This window comes from Parus major, chromosome 1A (assembly GCF_001522545.3).
Source record: "Parus major isolate Abel chromosome 1A, Parus_major1.1, whole genome shotgun sequence".
NCBI classification, from domain to species: domain Eukaryota; kingdom Metazoa; phylum Chordata; class Aves; order Passeriformes; family Paridae; genus Parus; species Parus major.
The window spans coordinates 51,196,302-51,214,840 of record NC_031773.1 but is presented as its reverse complement, the minus strand read 5'-3'; the positions used below and the strand labels follow the sequence as shown (position 1 = coordinate 51,214,840).

Below are 18,539 nucleotides of genomic sequence, written 5' to 3'. Positions count from 1 at the left end.
TTTCTGCAGTCATATGCCCCATCCTTGCTAAGGACAGCATTCTTGAAACATGGTCTGTAATGTTTTCCCAAACCTGTATTTTTAGGGTGCAACTTCTAGCATGAAATCATGGGTCTGGTAAGCTCTGTGGTAAAACTCCCATCAATTTCCAAGGGAGAAAAGCGCCAGCCTGTGGAATTTGGTTTCCCCAACAGCCAGGGTCTTTTAACATGGAATTACTGTGAGAATCATCAGCATAAAATACTGTTTTATTAACTCCTTCCTCTCCACACATTCGTAACTGTAAGTAAGCGCATTCTAGACTGTGTCTGTCTAAAGGGCTTAGCTTGTGTATTTGTTTGTGTGCAGCTCTTAAGCACTGCATTTGCAGCCTGAGTTTTATCCAAATGGTTATCTCTCTCTAATTTCACTTCTTGTAGTTCCTCGGTGTCACAGAACTATCTGCCTATTGTGAAGGCTACTTTCTAAAAAATATGATGGTCCTCATTGAAAACGAAGCTTTCAAGCAGTTGTTGTATGACAAGAATGGAGAAACATCTGGTCAGAATGTACTAGAGGACTTACAGAGGACGTTGGCCACAAGGATTCAGTCAATTCATTTGTCTTCTTCAAAGGGCTCCGTTGTGTAAAGCCGAGGAAGATGGGAACCCTCTAATCAAGGACCCTGCAAGTTAAGTCTGCTGTTGCAGTTGCTTAAATGACTACAAAAAAAGGAAAATGTAAAAAATTCTACGTCGCATCCAAATAGTTCTGTTTCGGCCAAAGGTGCTGCACTGGGGCTGCATCCCCACCTGGATGAGAGAATACAGAAAACAAAGTTCCTCCCTGGTTTTGAGCAAGCTGGGTACCAGAGTATCTGGTGAATTGCTCTTGTACTCGCGTTCTGAACACGAGCCTGTTCGTGGAGTTTGATGCCAACAAAAGCCAGAAGTCACATCAGTGAACAGCAGAAGTCCCTGCCTGAAGGGTAGTGCTGGGGAACACCTGAATTTACCAATTAATCATTTAAGTCAGATTTGTTCCAGTGTTACACAGTTAAGAACTATATCTATCCCAGAGTCCATTATCTCGTGCATTTAAGAAATGTAAGAACTGTTATTGCTGTCCAGCAAAGATCAGCTGTATTAGAGAGTGGGTAAGACTGTTGAGGAAATATACTGGCAGATTTTTAGGGGTGGGAACTTTTTAAACTGTTCATAAAAAATAATGGGGTGGCCTTGTTGTTTAAAACCTATTTCTTAAGCTTAAAATTTCATTTTCAACAGAGTTGTGTTTGAGAATCTATGTAACATGTTTTGGTTTTTTAAATGGTAAAATGTACATTGTGTAAACACACATATGGTCAAGTTTTGCTTGTATTCTTTCCTAGGGTGGTATAATCTTGCCTGAGAGGCTATGGTTACACCAAAGAGGCACATTACCCAGACTGTCTCTAATACAGTAGTTGGGGGGGCAGGAGAACTGCATGCTACTCGTGATTTGGGGTTGAAATCAATGACAGACTCAACAAACATGCGTTTGCATGGTAACTGTACCTGTGAAATGTCGTGCTTCGTTTCGCCAAGACAAATGCAATGTTACTTCTTGTCAAACTTCATTTGTGAAATTAGCTTATTTTTTTATCTGGTGCGATTGGCTGCGATACGATACCCCTGGAGCTCCTTCTCGAGGTGCTGATTTCCGTTTGTTGCAGTGGAGAGATAATAACAGATCTTCACTTTAGTGATGTGTGGATATTTTGCTACTGGCCAGAGATTGTGTCTGAGTTAGACTTTTTAAAATCATAATTAAATATGTACTATAGAATGATTTCTCACTGTATCCTGAGAATGTATAGGTAATCTACAAATGTGGGGCTGGGGTGGGATGGGGGGGTGTGATTTAAATGTCAAAGCTTTGTTTATTTTGCAGCATATTATTAGCAAGACAAATCTGCTACGTGCCACAGCATTCTGGATGCCCTCTCTCTGAAAACCACAGTAAGAAAGTAGGCAAAAGATGTTGCCTTCTCCATGGCAAAGTGACAGTAATAGATTTATTTTATAGCGTGCAATTCTAGGAAATTTTGAAGTTTGCATGTTAAACCTCTTTTGTTGAAACATCTACATCAGGTGCCCTTCCCACTTCCAGCTTTTGATGTGCTCAGAGAACACAGTTTTGGCTTTAGCTATCAACAGAGTAGGAAGCTGTTTTATTTACACATTGAGGTGTGTAAATCCTCCTCTGTGCTTGGTCTTCTAAAGTGTCTGCAGTTTCTGCAACAAATGACAAAATGTCTGAACCGCCACTGATGTTGCAGAGACACAGCTTGTCAGTCAATTAGATCTTGTTTTCTGCACAGTAGGTATTCACACAAGATGTTGTCTGGAACTTTAAAGTAATGGCTACTCCTCTGTGAATGTTGTGATCATAGAGAAGACCATAGTTAATACACACAAGGGCAACACACAAGGGTGCTTGTTGTTGCTTGGTGTGTCTTCACATCTGTGGAAACACATCCTTCTATGACAAAAGTTACTAGCTAAGAGCAGGCCTCACCCTGCAGCCTCGTGGTTCAAAATAGCTAAGTTTTTCAAACAATAATCAGTAAATTAAATGGGAGGGAAACACTGGTAGCTCCATGCTAGTCCTTCTTCTGAGTATCTGTGGTAAGGTTCACTAGGTTTATTCCAGCAGTAAAGGGCTTAATAGGGCCTTTGGTGGCTGTACATGGGGTGGTCATGTGTCTGGGCACCCTGAGCTGTTACAGGAAGGGACTGCAGCTCAGGACTTACACAGGAATAACTTTTGCCCTTGGAAATGCTAGTCATCCAAACATCACAGATGTATAGCTGAAGGAAACCTTAAGAAAAAAGAGTCATAGCTTTCACTTCTTTTTTGACCAGTGGTCCCCAGGACTTTTGCCAGCAGAAAAGCCAGCCTGTGTAAACCTGGCATTCATTTCTGCTGGAAGCAGCCAGCAAACCTTTGTGGATCCACAAACCAGAGTTTAGAAATGGTGATTTTAGTCTGCCTCTTCTGATGTGAGGCTGGGTGAGGTCCAGCTGAACCATGCCAGACAATGTGCAGCTTGCAGGCTCTTCAAAAACACAGTCACAGGGACCCATGATCTTCACTACTCTCATAATCAGGTTTTCCTGAGACTTCAGAATTTCTTCATTGCAAATCAAGCCACTTTTCCTTCAAGTCCTGATTGAAAACAGATGATCTTACAAGATCTTTTTAGGAAGTTATTCTATGTATGAAAGGAATTATCCTCCTTGCATCACTAGTATAGTCTGTTCTAGTTCCTTTGTTAGTGTTTTCTAGGATTTTTGCCGTCATTTCCCCTATGGCTTCCCATTTTCCCCAAATTTCCATACTTTGCAGGAGTTTTATACATGAATAAGAAAAGCAGAGAAACTGTTGCTGTTGTTGTTGTTGTTATTGCTTTTTTATGTAAAGCATATCAGAAAATATATCCCCAGATATTTTCTACAAGAACATCCCATGGCTGACTTTGATCTAGTCTGTCTTAAAATTCCTGAGGGATTCATTGTTTCCTTCCCTGGAGTTCCATCTTTATTTGTGCATTTATTTACTACACCTTTCAAAGTGTAACACTTTGCATTTCTCTTTATTAAATTTGTTCTGCTCTAATCAGGGCAATTTCCCCACTTCATCAACATCAATTGCAATTCTGATCTTGTCTTCTAGCCTGTTTCATAATCTCCAGCCTTTATTATATATGTGGCTTCATGCATGGATTCTTCATTCCATCTGGGGCTGGGGGGAAGGGCTCTTGTCAAATTAATCTAAAAAGCAATGTGAGTTTCAGTGGGTGCCCATGAATACCATCCCTATCAGATAAGGCTCTTTCCAACAGAGCATTTTATTAGCATTTTTTTGAGACATGGTGTTATTATCTTAGAAAATAAAAAGCTTTCTCTTCCTTTAGTCTTTGCATAGTTGCAATAATTTACAAATTTTGAGGCCAAATATTGCCACCAATCTTGGTAAAAAGGAAAAAAAGTGCAACATCCTTAGAAAAACTTAGGATTTTCTTTTTTAATCATAATTTTCCATCCTGTAATGAGTGAAGGTGCCTTTCCATCTGTCATTTTTATAGTAATCCACTGCTGTAATATTTGAGGACTTGCAGACATCCTGTCCCTGCCTCATGGCAGATCTTTCCTTATATCCCTACATGGTCCTCCCTTAGTTTCCAAAATTTCCTCCCATTCCCACTTTGCTTCACGTGCTGCCAGTTTCCACACTTCCCAGATTTTTTATTCTAGAGCCCTGCTGGATTCCTTCCCAAGCCCAGAAGTGGTATCTGTGTTGTCCTGAATAGTTGATTTTCCAATAACTGGTTAAAGAGTTGAGAAGAGAAAAGGATGGGGAATGTAGGAGGGCAAAGGTTTTGGACATCACAGGGGAAGGCTGGCATTCTTTTCATTATAAATTTCAGCACTGTCTACTTGTTTCTCTGATTTTCCCCTGATCTATTCCTTAGGCCTGCTGTCCTCTAAACACAGCTGGAGGCCAGATGCTCTCTGTTCTGGAACAGGGCCAGCTTTTTAATGGCTAAGACTATTTTTTTCCCCAGCTAAAACTTCTGCCTGCTTGGTTTCAGCTCCGGAGCAGATTTGTGCAAATGTCTATTAAAGACAGAGGAAACATCTTTCAAGAGGTGTGAAGGTTTAGTGGCCAGGCTCCTGTTGGCACTAAAGAGAGCTGCTTGCTGAATCCTCCACATGCTGCTTTGGACACTGAGCCTTTTTCCACTGAATGTCCACTGGCTTCATACCAAACGTTGCACAAGTCCCGGATGGGCTGTGGTGTGTGATGTGCTGGGGGCTTTGGTAAATTCTAGTTTTGTTTCAAAGCATAGCAACGTGTGCTGCTCTTTAAAGGTTAGAAAGAAAAAGGGAAGTGGTCAGTTTGCACTGAAATAAACTGCTCTGAGGTGGTGCAGTGATAAAAAGGAAAGGGCATCTCTTCTTCCCAGCTGTACCTGCCTAAAATCAGAGGAGGGTTCTGTTACAGTGTGGAATGCCACCAGGTCTGTGGGACTCTGCAGGACCCTGTTTGAGTGGGGTTTTCTAAAGCTAACACATTCATATACTGAAGGCAAGGATTAGGCCATCCTAGAGAAAAAGCAGCCATTCCTAGTGCTCCTGTCTATGGGTAAAATCCTGGGAGAAGCTGGGAACCTACAGAGCTGGCTGAAGTCAGTTGTTCATATTCAGGGTCCCTCAGGAGCTGGCTCTGTCTTAAAAATACTGCTGAACAGTCATGGCCTGAAACCTGCATTCACTACAGTTGCCTGTAGTTTTGGGTCACTGGGTTTTGGGTCTTTTGTTGTTGTTTTTTATTTTGTTTTTCTGTTTTATTTTGGTTTTGGGTGTGTCTTTTTTTGGGGGAGTTACCTAAAGCCAAAGACTAAGTTAGTTTGTTTGACAAAGTGTCTTTCATGTGGGGCTCTGCACGTGCTTTGAAGAAATGAAGGGTCTGATATTGCTTCCCATCCTCTGGCACAGAGATGTTAAGATTGCTAAGAATTAAAAAAGCTGCCTAGGATTTGTCTTAATATTCAACAAACTAGTTTTCAGGAAGTTAGCCTTGAAATAGGCCTCAGATATTATCTGAAACCCCATAGATGAGAACATTACTAATTTTAGATGTCAACCTACAAGCAAACAAACATGCAGCACTTCCATACATTTATAGCAAAATTATTATGTTATTTTTTAACTTGTTATTTATTTTGAGGTAAGGCCTGTTATCTTCAGTGGGTGAGAACAGAGGCTGCCCACTCTGACCAGATTATCACATCTCGGTACAATTGCCCCTGACCTGCTATTTGTAGCTGGCCTTCAAGTGCAGGAAACAGCAAAGCCAAGTCTTCATCTGTGGCTCACTGCTCTGTGACTTCAGTGAGAACACTGCTGAGAACATTATGTGTATGGTGCCCAGAGCAGAAGGAAAATCTGGAAACCTGCAGAAAGACTAATGGGAATTTGTCAGCTGCCTTCAGTGAGCCTTTGAGCTGAGGAAGCAAGCCCAGTGTGGGTAAGAGGAGGGCATTCCATTTCTTTTTGTTGCCATAAGGCTGTCATTCATTCAACTCTGTCCAAGCTTACTGCATGGAACAGCCATGAATGGCCTAGAGTGTGTTTATCTTGGATGCCTGCACAGGACTTAAAATGTAGTATCTCACCACCTCAAAGTCAAGAGTCTCATGAGACAATGGGTTTTGTGCTTTACTTGGACTGCTTGTTGCTAAAAAACCCAGGAGACATGGCAGCAACTTAGAAGAGAGGTGGTGTCACCTGGATAGGTTAAATTCTACAAACACCTCGTGCTTTGCATGTTTTTAGTTGGCTAAATCTGTCCACTTGATTGTACCAGAGGAGCAACTTGTTTTTTTTTTTCCTTTGGAGAAGCATTTTTCACCTTTCTATGGGCTGACAGTTTTGTTCTTTCATCCTGTGGAGGTGGTGACACGGTGTTAATGGGTGTGCTTAGCTTAGGCACAGGTTTCTGCCTGTGCTGGATGGCACACTAATGAAGAGGTCTTAGTTAGGGAACAGGATTAGGTACAAGCATTTGAATGAGTAACCTCAGATCTTTGCCTCTGATTCCAGAGCTGTAGTGTTCAGTGTTGCCTAATTCATGTGTTCCCAAAAGTTTCCATGAATCCAAAGGGAGTGTGAGGGCAGGAAGAGGAGAAGCAGCCCCATCTCCCACCACTTGCTTGGCATTCCCAAACAGCCCAGTTGGCTCCAGTCTCTTCAGTGCTCACACAGAGGGTTTGCTTGGTCCCATGCTCAGATATGGCCATGGAGTTGAAGCAATTGGTGGCACTTTCTTGTCCTTACAAATATCTCCACTGCTGCTGTTTAATTTTGGTCTTTCTATTCCCCATCATCTCTGCTGCTCTGGTATCATTAAAACTTCCATTATTTGGCTTTGCCCAGCACAGTGAGAGGCAATCTTGTTTCTTACTGCTTTCCTAAAGCAAACAAAGACGGTGAAAAAGCCTTGCTGAAATACCCAGTTGAAAATAATTTATGGTTTACAATAAGCCACAAAAGGAAAGGGAGATGCTCAGAAACAAAAAAAAAGAGACTGTCACTTCAGGAAAACCCCATGTGTTAGGAGGTCATTTTAATTAATTAAGGTCAAAACCTTATTCTGGCAGGGATGGATGAACATGTTTCAAAACATCTGGACTTGTTAAAGCTACAGGTTCAAGGGAGTCCAGCCTTACCCTTTCTCCTTCCCAGCAGTGGATAAATTGAATATCCTGTTGCTTACTGCGTGAGAGGCTTTCAGATGAGCCTTTCCAAAGTCAGGTTCTCTCTGTTCTGTGTAGCTTTTGAAGAGCTCACAGCACATCTGCAGCCTGGGATTTGCCTCTCAGCACTGTCAAAACCCCCCTGTGCCCCAGTGCTGGTTGTGCCTTCCTGGGGCAGAAAGGAAGGAGCACATGAAGCCTCTGGAGCCTCGTCAGAGTGAAAGCTGCTTCCCCAGCATCCAAGCAGTCTCCTGGTCAAATACTCTGCTTAACCCTGTCAGTTCAGTACCTTGGGAACTGATTTTTGCCTTGCAGTTATTAAGCCAATGACTAATTGTGCCATTTGGGGATGCAGTAAAATGTGCAGTCTCTAGTTCATTTATGAGTTATGTTTATCCACTGAAGAATACACGGACTATAGGAATGTATCTCAGAGTTTTTTGACCTCATGTTCTTGGCTAAATTCCAATTAGTACTAGAAAAACTTGACCTATTTAAGTCCCATCAGTGCATTTTGACCAGTAGGTTGCTTCCTGTCCCTGTTTCTCTGGAGTCTTGCAGTTGTTGTGCACCCATATGTGCTGTGCCAGTGTGGAACAGAGGTGCCTGAGCATTATGCAGACACCAAATAAATAAATGCCACTCTCTGCAGTGCAGGACATGCCTCCTACTGATCTCTTCAGCATTATGGGGAAGGCTGAATAATGGATCTCTGCTCTTTTCAGCCCCAAGTTAGATCAGTGCTCTTCCTCCCCATTCTCTCTTGGCTCTGCCATCTACCACAGAGGAAGGAAAAGAAAAACCCACAGGAAATGCCACATTCTCTCAACCTGCCCTCCCCACCCCCAGTGACAGGTGGGCTGCTAGAGAGTCCTTCAGTGCTACTCCTCTGAAAGCTTCTTGTAATACTATTTGTACATTAGTTATCCTCAGAGCAGGCTTTTCATTAGGTTAAAGTCTGGAAAGCATCTTAAGTCATTCAGGGCAGAAGTGAGATTGTAAAATATTGAATTCCAATCATCCATGCTGAGTACTTCTGTTTTTTTCTGTTTCTGGGTGTTGTGTTGGTTGGCTGATTTTGGGGGGGATCTGGGTTTGTTTGTTTTTGTGGGGTTTTTTTAGGTTGTTTTGTTTTGTTTTTTCTTGTTTTATTTTTGTTTGGTTTGGTTACTTTTTCTTTGGGAAGAAAAGATGAAGCGTGTGCGATACTTTGGGTTTTGGGTCTATAGTTATCATTGTGTGTATGTTCAAGAGAGAGATGGACAGTAAATAGATCTACAGCATATGTTATGAGGCGTGAAATCATGCTTGTAATGAGATTTCCTGTTAATGGCAGTCAGCCTTCCTTGACGTTAAGCATTAATGCAATATCCATTAGTGCAGCTGAACCTTCCTCTGCTCCACTTTCCCAAATGGGTTTCACTTTGTCCCTAGTTTAGCATTTATAAATATTTGATACAGGGTTCAAGAATTAATTTACATGTTAAAAATACATGAATGTTCTATGAAAAAATACAAGTTAGGATTCTACTATAACATCATTCACAAACCAAAACATAAAAGTGTGATGAAATTTGCCCCATTAAAATGGCTGGAAGCTTTTCATTGATTTCTTTAGTCTGTGGATTAGGTCTGTTTTCCATCTCTTTCATACTGTGTGTCACCTTTGAAGTCTTTGCAGGCTAAATGCATCTCTGTAATCAGAAAGCACAGTCACAGTCTTCAAATGGAGTGTGATCCACTTCTGAAGGGCTGAGTTTGTGTCTTTATCATTGAAAGCAACACCAAAATTAGGAAATCCCAGTGTGAGCATCCTGAAAGGACAGAAGAGCTAGCACTGTCCGTGGGACAGCTCTTTGCTTTCTTTCTCCCTCTTCACAACCATTTCCACCTGTCCCTGAGATGTCTTGGAACTGAGATCTAGGAAAGAAAAGTGGAAACAAGAGGAAACAATGTGCCAGAAATAAGATGTGCTGAACCATTGTGCTGATCTTGATTTTTTGCAGATTTTAGGCAGACTCCTAATTTGTGTAATGCTAACCCAGGAATGGTTGCGATTGTTTTGTATTTGTTATGGTTGTTAAGAATTTGGGGTTGGGTTTTTTTTCTAGCAAAGTGGTTTTGTTTGCTGCCATCTTTTGTTGGGGTTTTATGTGAAGTTTTCATTTCACTTTTTATTGAGAAGGAAATGAAAGATCACATAACCCAATAGCCATCATCAACAAGTACAGAGATCCTGTCTTGCATCCCACAGATGGCACTTAAATACTGGTTTGTGGCTTCACAGGCATGTTTGAGGTCATCTATAATTAACAATGCAGGTGAAACTTTCTTCCCCTTTGCTTACCCATTTATGGTGGATAAAAACAAAATAACAGAGTCAGAGCATGGACAATAGGATGGCAGATGTTTTTCAATGGAGAAAGATTATAGCTAAGAAATACAAGTGTTTCTGGAATCAAATATTTTTTCTCAAAAGGACAGATAGACATCTGCAGTTTATTCAAATATGTCATTCTCTTGAGTGTGTTAGATGCTTTTGAAAATTGCCTGTTTTGTGCTGTTAATGATCCAGCACAAGCCCTTCCACTGGAGAGACTAACTGGGGGCACTCAGAACCAAGGTAGAAGGGAATGTATGAAAAATAGAGGAGCTCAGCCATAATTTGAGGTGGCAGCTTTGTTTGCTTTTTTCCACTGTGTCCACAACTTGAACATTATTTTAAAGGGTGTGTTTGTATTTAATTTCTTTTGAATCCTTTTTTTAATTGCTGCAGCACTCTAACAGTATCTTCTCCAAGTGCACCTTAGGTCACCTTAAACCCCATTTAATGTCTGTCTGATGCTGATCTTTTTAAAATCTCCAATGAGATTGTGATTCATTTGTCACTGCTAGATGCCATTTTGTTAAGGCTGTATAAAGGCACTGCAGCATGTGAAACCAGCAAGTTGATTTTTTATTATTGCATTACTCTGAAAAAAAAACCCAAAAACCTAATGAGATCTTTGTTTCTAGTGTGAAATGCTCCCCTTAGCTTGAGAGGACACGTGCAAAGCCTCTGCTGTGAATGCCTCAATATAATCAGGTTACAAAATGGAGGAGAATGGTATCAGAGAAAAATTTTCGAGGAACGTAACTCCAGTGGAGCAGAACATGCACTTGCTAAAGACTGCTCTCTTCCTCTGTATCTCTCCTGAAGTCAGTGGGAATATTTAATGGGAGTTACTGCAAGGCTGTATGGTTTTTTAATGCACTAGCAGATGTAATTTCCCATCCAGTCATCTGCACAGTTGTGGTTGGTACACCATAAAGGCTGAAGGCCAAATCCTGCTGTCATTGCACACAGCCCCTCTGCTTCAGCAGGGATCATAAACATGTACTTATGTTACTTGAGGTTTTTGCTGAAGAGAAATGGGAGAGGGCAGACCTTCCTTCTGCTCCTTGATCACAGGCTTTGCATTCCCAATGACTTTTATTAGAAGCATCATATATTTACGTGCTGCAGAATGAGGCCTGCGTGGGATGGGAAAGATTTTTATGAATTTAGACCTGCCTAAGAAAACAACCCTTCTAATTTTAGACAAATTGCATTCCATATCCATCTGTTTAGTGCATCAGTCTGATGTTAACTGTTTAGTAAATTGCAATCGGGCTTATTTTTTATGTCTTTTGTGGGCATCGCTTGTCATCAGCCAGTGTAAAGTAGCACCAAGGACTTCCAGACATACCTATAGGGCCAAACTGTGCCAGCTTCACACACCACAGTCCCATCAAAAGTGAGGGAAGCTGGACTGGGCACATAAAGTGCAACCCCCTTGACATCCAATTACACGTCCTGCCTCATTTCATAGAGATGGATGACATCCTGGAAAAAAACAAAACAAAACACATGGTGCCACTTCATCTGAGTTTAAAATGTATTGAAATCAAGGAAATTATATTAGACGTGGCTGTAGTCTATCAAATCCAGCCCTGTGCATAGGCAGAACTCCAAGGGAAAGTAACAGGAGTTTCCATTATGGAGTTTGCAGAAGGAAGTCTACATAATGAACTTGAGAAAATGTCAACTTTGTGTAAACTCTCCTGGTGGGTCTGTATAAAGGTTTTTTAAGAAATCTTCATTGGAACACACCAGAGAATAATAAACTTGCACCTTGATAGAATAGCTTTATTTGTATATACTCTGTGTAAATTTTAAACCAGAGGATACATGTCATTCCTTGTACATATCTGACTAGAATGGTGGCGGTGCTGTGCACTGCTGTTTAGGGGATCCAGCTTCTCAGTCCTGGATTTCCAGCTGTAAAGGCTGCAGGAGACTGCTTGGGACCAGCTAAAACATTGGATGGATAGATGCTCACCACTCACTGCTTAGAAATGTAGGGGCAGGATTTGGAACAGATGTTGGCTATGGAGAAGATTGCTTGCCTCTACTCCTGGCTAAAGGACAAGTGCCTCCTTTGCTGTCATCTCCAACAGAAGTGATTTATGGTCAGAGCATGGGAACCTTCAGAGCCCTGTTTGGTCTTTCAAAGGGGTCTGAGGTTCAGGTGTCACATGGGAAGGTCCGTGAAGAAGCAGTGTGTACATACCTGTCTGTTACCTAATATCCCACTGTTTCTGTATTGAATGGTCTCAGTAACCTGTAAACAAGTGATTGCTCCTCTTGTGCTACTGCTTTGAAATTCTTTGCATGCACTCTGGCATATAATTCTTTAAGAAAAGAAAATATACATATTATATATACATATATATATATTGTAGCTTGCAAAATATTCATGTTGAAGAGCCATGTTTTGTGCAAATTGTACATTTATGTTGTGAGCAATATCGCAATACGAACTTTCATTAGTTGTCAACAGTAGATTTATCACGTTATTTTTGAGCGTACGTACGTATCCTAAGCTGTCGACCTCAGGCATTAGATCAGCTACAGAAGGAGACTTTTTCTGTGCAGTAGAAATAGCACAGGCTTTCAGTAAACAGGAAGGTGTGCAAGTCCTATTCTGTTTAATGCAAGTTGCAAGGCTGATTCTTCATGCAGGTTGTCAGGCAAATACTCTCTTGTCAGTGCTGGAATTCGTGTTTGGTATGAGGACCCCGTTGCGCTCATCTAGAACAGAACTCAAACCCCAGCGTTGCAAAACAAAGTGCTTGGCTCCTACTGCCCTCTGTCTCCGCAGGTGCTCCAACATGAACACAAGGAGGACTTAAGGAACTCCCAGTTCCCTGCCAGATAGCCAATGTTATATTTTCAAATGTTCATGCTACATAGTTTTCAATGTAGGGACTAGATAAAAGTGTAATACCAGTACGTCTATAGAAAAGCTACAGTGTTTGGAGCTTGACCTTGAAACTTTTCACCTGATTCCTGAACATCATCAGTGGCTTTGTTTGCTCAATGTTTACCTCTGAGAAATGTATGCTGTAGATTTAAATGTTTAATATATTGACTGCCTTTTTTTGTATATTTGTTATCATAAAGGTTCGGTTTAAATGCTAACAATCGTGGTCTATTTTCAGACTTGAAATACTTACGGTTCTGTATTTGGAAGGCAAAGTTATTAATGAATATAGCCATTTGGTATTTTATTCCTGTTTTATACAGCTGCCCCCATAGGTTATTATCAGATAGCAATGAATATTGCTGAACAGCAGGTGGAACTCCTTTGAGTGTGTTTATGAGCCATCTCTGTTCAATAAAAATTCCATTGTTTTCTAGCCTAGGAAATGGCTGCTGCGAGTGTTTTTGTGTTTCTTCTCCCCTTAAGGTGTTTCTTGATGTATTTCAGACAGCAGCAGGACTGGGCTTCTCCCAAGAACCATCTCCCAGAAGCCACATGTGTTCAGGATTTTACATCTGGAAGTCCTGGTGCTGTTTTCCCACACACACTGCTATCAGCATGCTCGCTGTGCATGTGAAGAAGTGATACGGAGCTGGTTCCCAAAACTCTTTCTCCAGGTGCTGGTCTGCCATAAAATGGACACAAAGCACCTGGGAATGGGGCTCCATGATGCTTAAAATTAAGCATCTGCATGTGCATCATAGCCAGGGAGTTTGGATACGGGAAGATCCGAAAAGCTGGAAGCCTGCTCCATTATACAGCGTTACTGCAAGTGCATACAAATAAGTTGCAAATGGGTATCTCAAAGGGAAGTAAGATATAAACAGAGGGACTTGATTAACCTTGGCATGAGTGTGAAAATCGGGTTTTAAAAATACTTTTGGTTTAGCTTTTTTTTTTTTTTTTTTTTTTTTTTTTTTTTTACTCCTTAAATTAATTTCCAGTGTATTCTGTCTTGTATGTTTTAGTGTATTTAGAGTCAAGTTCTTTCTTTGTAATTAGAATCTTTCTCCAGATTATTAAGGAACAGGTTGGTTCAGGAGGCAAAAGAGGGTGACATCCTTTCATGTCTTGCACATAAGCTGTGGGAGTGAGACACCTCTCACACCAGATGAGTGACTACCCAGACCAGCTGTGTCTCAGGTGCCTTTAGGTTTTGCAAACTCAGCTGTCCAGGACTGGACTTTGAAAGGCAGCTCCTAGGGAACCCTGCAGTTGTCCAAATTCTGCAGGAGATATAGATGTCCTTGCCTGCCTCCCCAGTTTCTGGAAGAAATCAAAGCAAGCCTTCAGGTGTAGCAAACTGGAATGATTTGTCTCCCTTTCCCAACTGTGGATACTGAAACAATATAAAACCGTTCTTCTGGGCATTTGAGTTGACTCTTCACACCATTCTTCTGGGATCTCTGTAAATGATATTCTCTTCATGTTTTTTCTACAGTCCATTCCTATTTGTGTTCTTGAGGTTTTCTGTAGAGACTGAAGGCTGTGGCACACATTCACTGGGCTAATTAAGGTTTAGGTCAGTCTTGCCCACTGCTGTGTTTCCTCTTCCACAGGGCAGAAATGGACAGTGATGTAGCCCTGCTACAAAGTAGAGCTCACCTAGAGGAGCCCAGGTTTTGTCCTGAGGCTAAAGCACTGCCAGAAGTGCTTGATGTAGATCTGTTGATGGAATCAGCAGCAGAAGCAGGTGCATAACATAAAGGTCATTGTGTGTCTCAGTTTGACTATGTAGAAGTAACATTTACACCACTCAGAAATATTTTTTCCTAAATCTGCACAAGGTATATATACAGATACATTTCTAGGTGTGTAGTGGTAGGAGCTAAATTTTTCTGTTAACAGAGCCTTATATTTTAATGAACATTTCCTCAGTGGCTTTTATTTTGTCTGATGAGTCTTTCATGGAAAATGTTCCAAAGTGTGCAGGCTGTCTGTCTCTAAGCTTTGCTGTGAAGATGTAAAACTGCAAAGCAGAGCATGTCTGGAACCTGTGCACATATCCTTGTGGCAGGGAGGCCACCGTTCCCAGCACAACCCTGCAGCCTGGCCACCTTCCTAGGAGCCCCCTTGGCTCTACAAGCCAGCAGCTTGTGTAAGAAGTTGTAGTGTCCCCCTGGAATAACAAGTACTTGAAGTATCCAGCAATGAGCAACACACTTTGACACAGAGGAGATAAAGATGTGACACCTCTGAAACAAACACTGGCCCTGATGTCCCCCATTGGTCCCATGCTGGTGGAGACGGGTGCAAGTCCTCGGGTGTTTTGAGGTGTCCAGCTGACAGCAATCATTGCAGGGATGATGGGATTCTCATTCCCAAACTCTCCAGCACAGTTTGGGGAAGCAGCTGCTTCATAAGCTCACATCTCTGATAATGCAGTTCCTGCATCCCAGTGAAGCTTTAATATCTTTTGCACATATATCTGTTTCACACTGAGATCACACTTACTAGATGTAGCTAAAAAATAAGTGATAGACCTCATTTATTCCATAAAGTTAAACAAAGACTACCAAAAGTAGTAAGTAAGATCTGGGAGAATAAACCTTAGCACAAACCTGTTTTATCTTTCAAAGTGAGGAGATTTGTGCTCTCCCAGAGAACTCCTTAAGGAGGTCCTGGATGAAAGAAAGCCAAAGAAGCCTTCTTTTAACTACCTGAAAACTTTCTGCCTAGTTATCAATTCAAGAGCTCTTCCCCCCAGGCTATGAGCAGTGTGCAAACGGGGAATGTCATCTCCCTTGACGAGATGCTGCCCTACTGAGAGCTGATACTTCTTTGGTTTTGTGCCACTATTTGTGCTCTGTGTTTCACAGAAACACACAGGGAATGCAAACAGAAAATCAAAAAGTAACCTTGAGGACTTAGATGGCTGCCATTGGTGTTTCAAAGTCACTCTTAAATTCCTTTCTTTCTTCCTGACTGACTGACTGACTGACTGCTTTTAGCTGTTTAGCATCCCTGAGACTGCAACACTGGTATTTTGCAGATCATTTGATAAAAGAGAAAAAAAATCATCTGAGATGCCAGTGTATTGATCACTTCCCCCCTTTTTCATCTGAAGAGGTCAGCTTAACCACAGCTGTAAACCTACCGCATAACTTCCCAAACAAGTGAAATGTCTTCTTGCCTACAGGCTGTACGATTTGCACAATGAATCTTTTCCTGGCCTTGTAGTACCTCCCAGCTGTCATACTAGAGATATTTACAGTGTCTCTGAGAGTTTCATGACTCAAGGTATATCAAGGTCTCTGTAGAGCCTTGGACACTGGAGCTCTTAAAGTTTTCCAGTAGTTGTTGGAGAGCCTGCTGGAACCAGCTACTTCAACAGCACTTCATCAACCAGCTCTCCTCTCCTCCATCTGACTTCACGTGAAGTATACTCTGTGCTCTCTGGGCACCTTGACATGTCCCCTAAAACAGAAGCTGAACCTTCCCTTTCAAGGAGTCATTGATTTTTTTTTTCCCACTTTCTTTACCTGGTATATCCATTCCAAAACAGAAGTTTGCTTTTATCCATCACTTGCTCCTCTGGTGAAAAGCAGTAGGGATAGGTCAAATTCAGATCCAGAAACAGGGACAATGTTTCAGTGCTTTTCACTTCAGACAGGCAGAAGTTTCTGGCACCAGAAGAATCAGTGACTAAACTGAAAATGAAAATTGCTGTTGTCAAGTCTTGCCTTCCTTTATGGATGTTCACAGGGATAAAAAGAACCTCAGCTCTCTGCATCAGAGGTTAAGAAATGGGTCTAAGAGATTTAGGCACTGCTGTATCTGACCTCTGACTGGGGTCAGGGGAGTGGAGCTGAATCCTTTCAGGAGATCATTTTTAGGAAAGGCTCAAGGCCACTCCAGAACATGCTATGTCATGAAAATCTCTGATGACAATTCTCTCATTTCCACAGGATCTGAGCTTGGTCCTCACACTCTTCATTGGGAGAGCCACTTGAGTACTTATCTGCTGTTGCACATACCTTTCTTCATGACCATTTTTTCCATCTAGCAAAGATTCAGAGACTTCTGTCAGCTGTACAACCTCATTCCCAATTAGGACAGCTCTGTGGATTGGTTCCAAAATTCTTCTAATGGCAGCAGAATTCCATCCAAATGAAGAAATTAACATCTGCTTTATTTACTAACCTTCCCATCTACATGGCTGAGCCATCTTTGGACACTGAATACCAAGAAGACCATTTTTTATTGGTGTGTAATGTCCCGTAAGTCATCCTTGGTGGTTCCTTGGTGTGGGTGCTCTGGGCCGCAGTTCTCTTTCAGCCACATTTCCGTGATTGCCAAGGCACTGTGGAACACTAATACATTTAATAGAATGGCCTTTCTTCTGAAAAAAACAACCAAAACCAAACAGTTGCACATCCCCAGAAAGTGTATGACAGAGAGAGGTATTGGAATCACCCAGTATTTATGGACTGGGTCTCACAATAAAAATCATTACAACTAACTGCAGTTTCTCTAAGCTATAATATAGATTGTGCACAATTGCTACCTATTTTCCTTCCTTCCTCCTTTTCCAGCTGTCTTTTCTTTGGTGCTTGTGCTGTTCAGCCTCCCCACAGTGCTCTGATATCTTGTGATTATGTACATGGTGGGACAGAACGTAGAGCTTGTGTGCCCCCTCTGAGTATGGCTTCAGTAAAAACAAGTCTGGCTCCACTTTGTTCTGCAAACCACACTGTAAATGCATACATCTGAAAAAAAACTCACCAAATATCCAGGAACCACAGCCACTGGAAACTAACCCGGCTTTCTTCCTCTTGGCTGCCTAACACTCCCCTCTGCCTGTCCTCTGAGAATAGCAGCCACTTTCACAAACCTTCCCTCAGAATCTGGAGGAAGACTGAAAGTCAAACTGTGGCTGATTCTTGTATGGGAGGACAAGAAGGATTTCTTGAACACTGTTAAAAGATGGTGAGCAAAGCAAATATAGCCCATTAAATAGGCAAGCATGCCAAAATACAGGATTACAGGTAGGATGTCCATGTCACAGGTTACTACAAAGAGCTAGGAGGATCCAACTTCTGCCTTGGTATGTTTATGTCTACATTAAGACAAAACACAACGTATTGGTGAAATGAAGGTAAGTGAAGAGATAGTAACATTTTGTAGGTTTTTATTTCTCTCTCACGCCAGAACCACGGAAGAATCAGGATAAGAAATAATGAAAATGCCACAGTGGTGTTGCGGATGGAATAACGAGGCCATTTGATCTGCCAAGCTGCAGTTCGGTTATTGAGAAACGCTCATTCCCTTTCCTCAGCTTCCCATCCCTGCACTTCGCACTGAATTAAGATTCCAATGATGGGAACAGCAGTGATTTCTTGCACGTTTGTAAGAGAGTACCTTTCTGTACCTGCAAGCTGGCATTTAATCCCTTTCCTCTGATGTAATGGGTTAGCTCGTGTAGGAGAGCAGAAAGCAGCCGCTCCTGTGGAGACGCCAGACCCTCACAACTCCCTATTGCCTTTGTGCGCTGGCTTATTTTCCTTGGATAAAATGTAGGGACCAATAAAAAAAAAAACTAAACTCTTTCTGAACTCATTTCGGTGGATTGCCGCCGGGATATTTCAGTGGCAGGGCAGGTTTCTCCCAGTGCCTGAGGGAGGCCGTGTGACCCAGTGTGGGGAGCAGAGCACTTGAAGATTGCACTGGGTGATCCTAGAGGGTTTATTCCAACTGAATTGATGCCGGGATTCTGCACAAACCCCACAGACGGAGCAGTCCCAGCGCCAGCGTCCGTCCCTGTGAGGTGACACCGCCCGCCCCTCAGCGCACGCCCGCAGCCGCGCCACTGCCCCGGCGCGCGGGGGTGACGTCACGCCCCAGTCTCCGCCCCTCCTCCGGTGACGTCACTGGCGCGCGCCCGGCCGCTCGCACGTGCGGGGCGGCAGCGG

At 42.2% G+C, this 18,539-nt stretch overlaps 1 protein-coding gene across 3 annotated transcripts in view; it reads left to right on the top strand.

The window, feature by feature from the left end:
* The window catches only part of BTBD11 (BTB domain containing 11), a 173,094-nt gene extending 160,086 nt beyond the window's left edge, over positions 1-13,008 (top strand). For 2 of the 3 annotated variants that reach the window (XM_015628815.2, XM_033514402.1), the window contains one exon: positions 420-1,580. In XM_015628815.2, the coding sequence (XP_015484301.1) occupies positions 420-629 (210 nt within the window). In that variant the 3' untranslated portion in view covers positions 630-1,580. Of the gene's footprint in view, positions 1-419 lie in introns of all 3 variants that reach the window. The other variant, XM_019006737.2, reaches the window with a different exon arrangement.
* Positions 13,009-18,539: the final 5,531 nt, after the last annotated feature.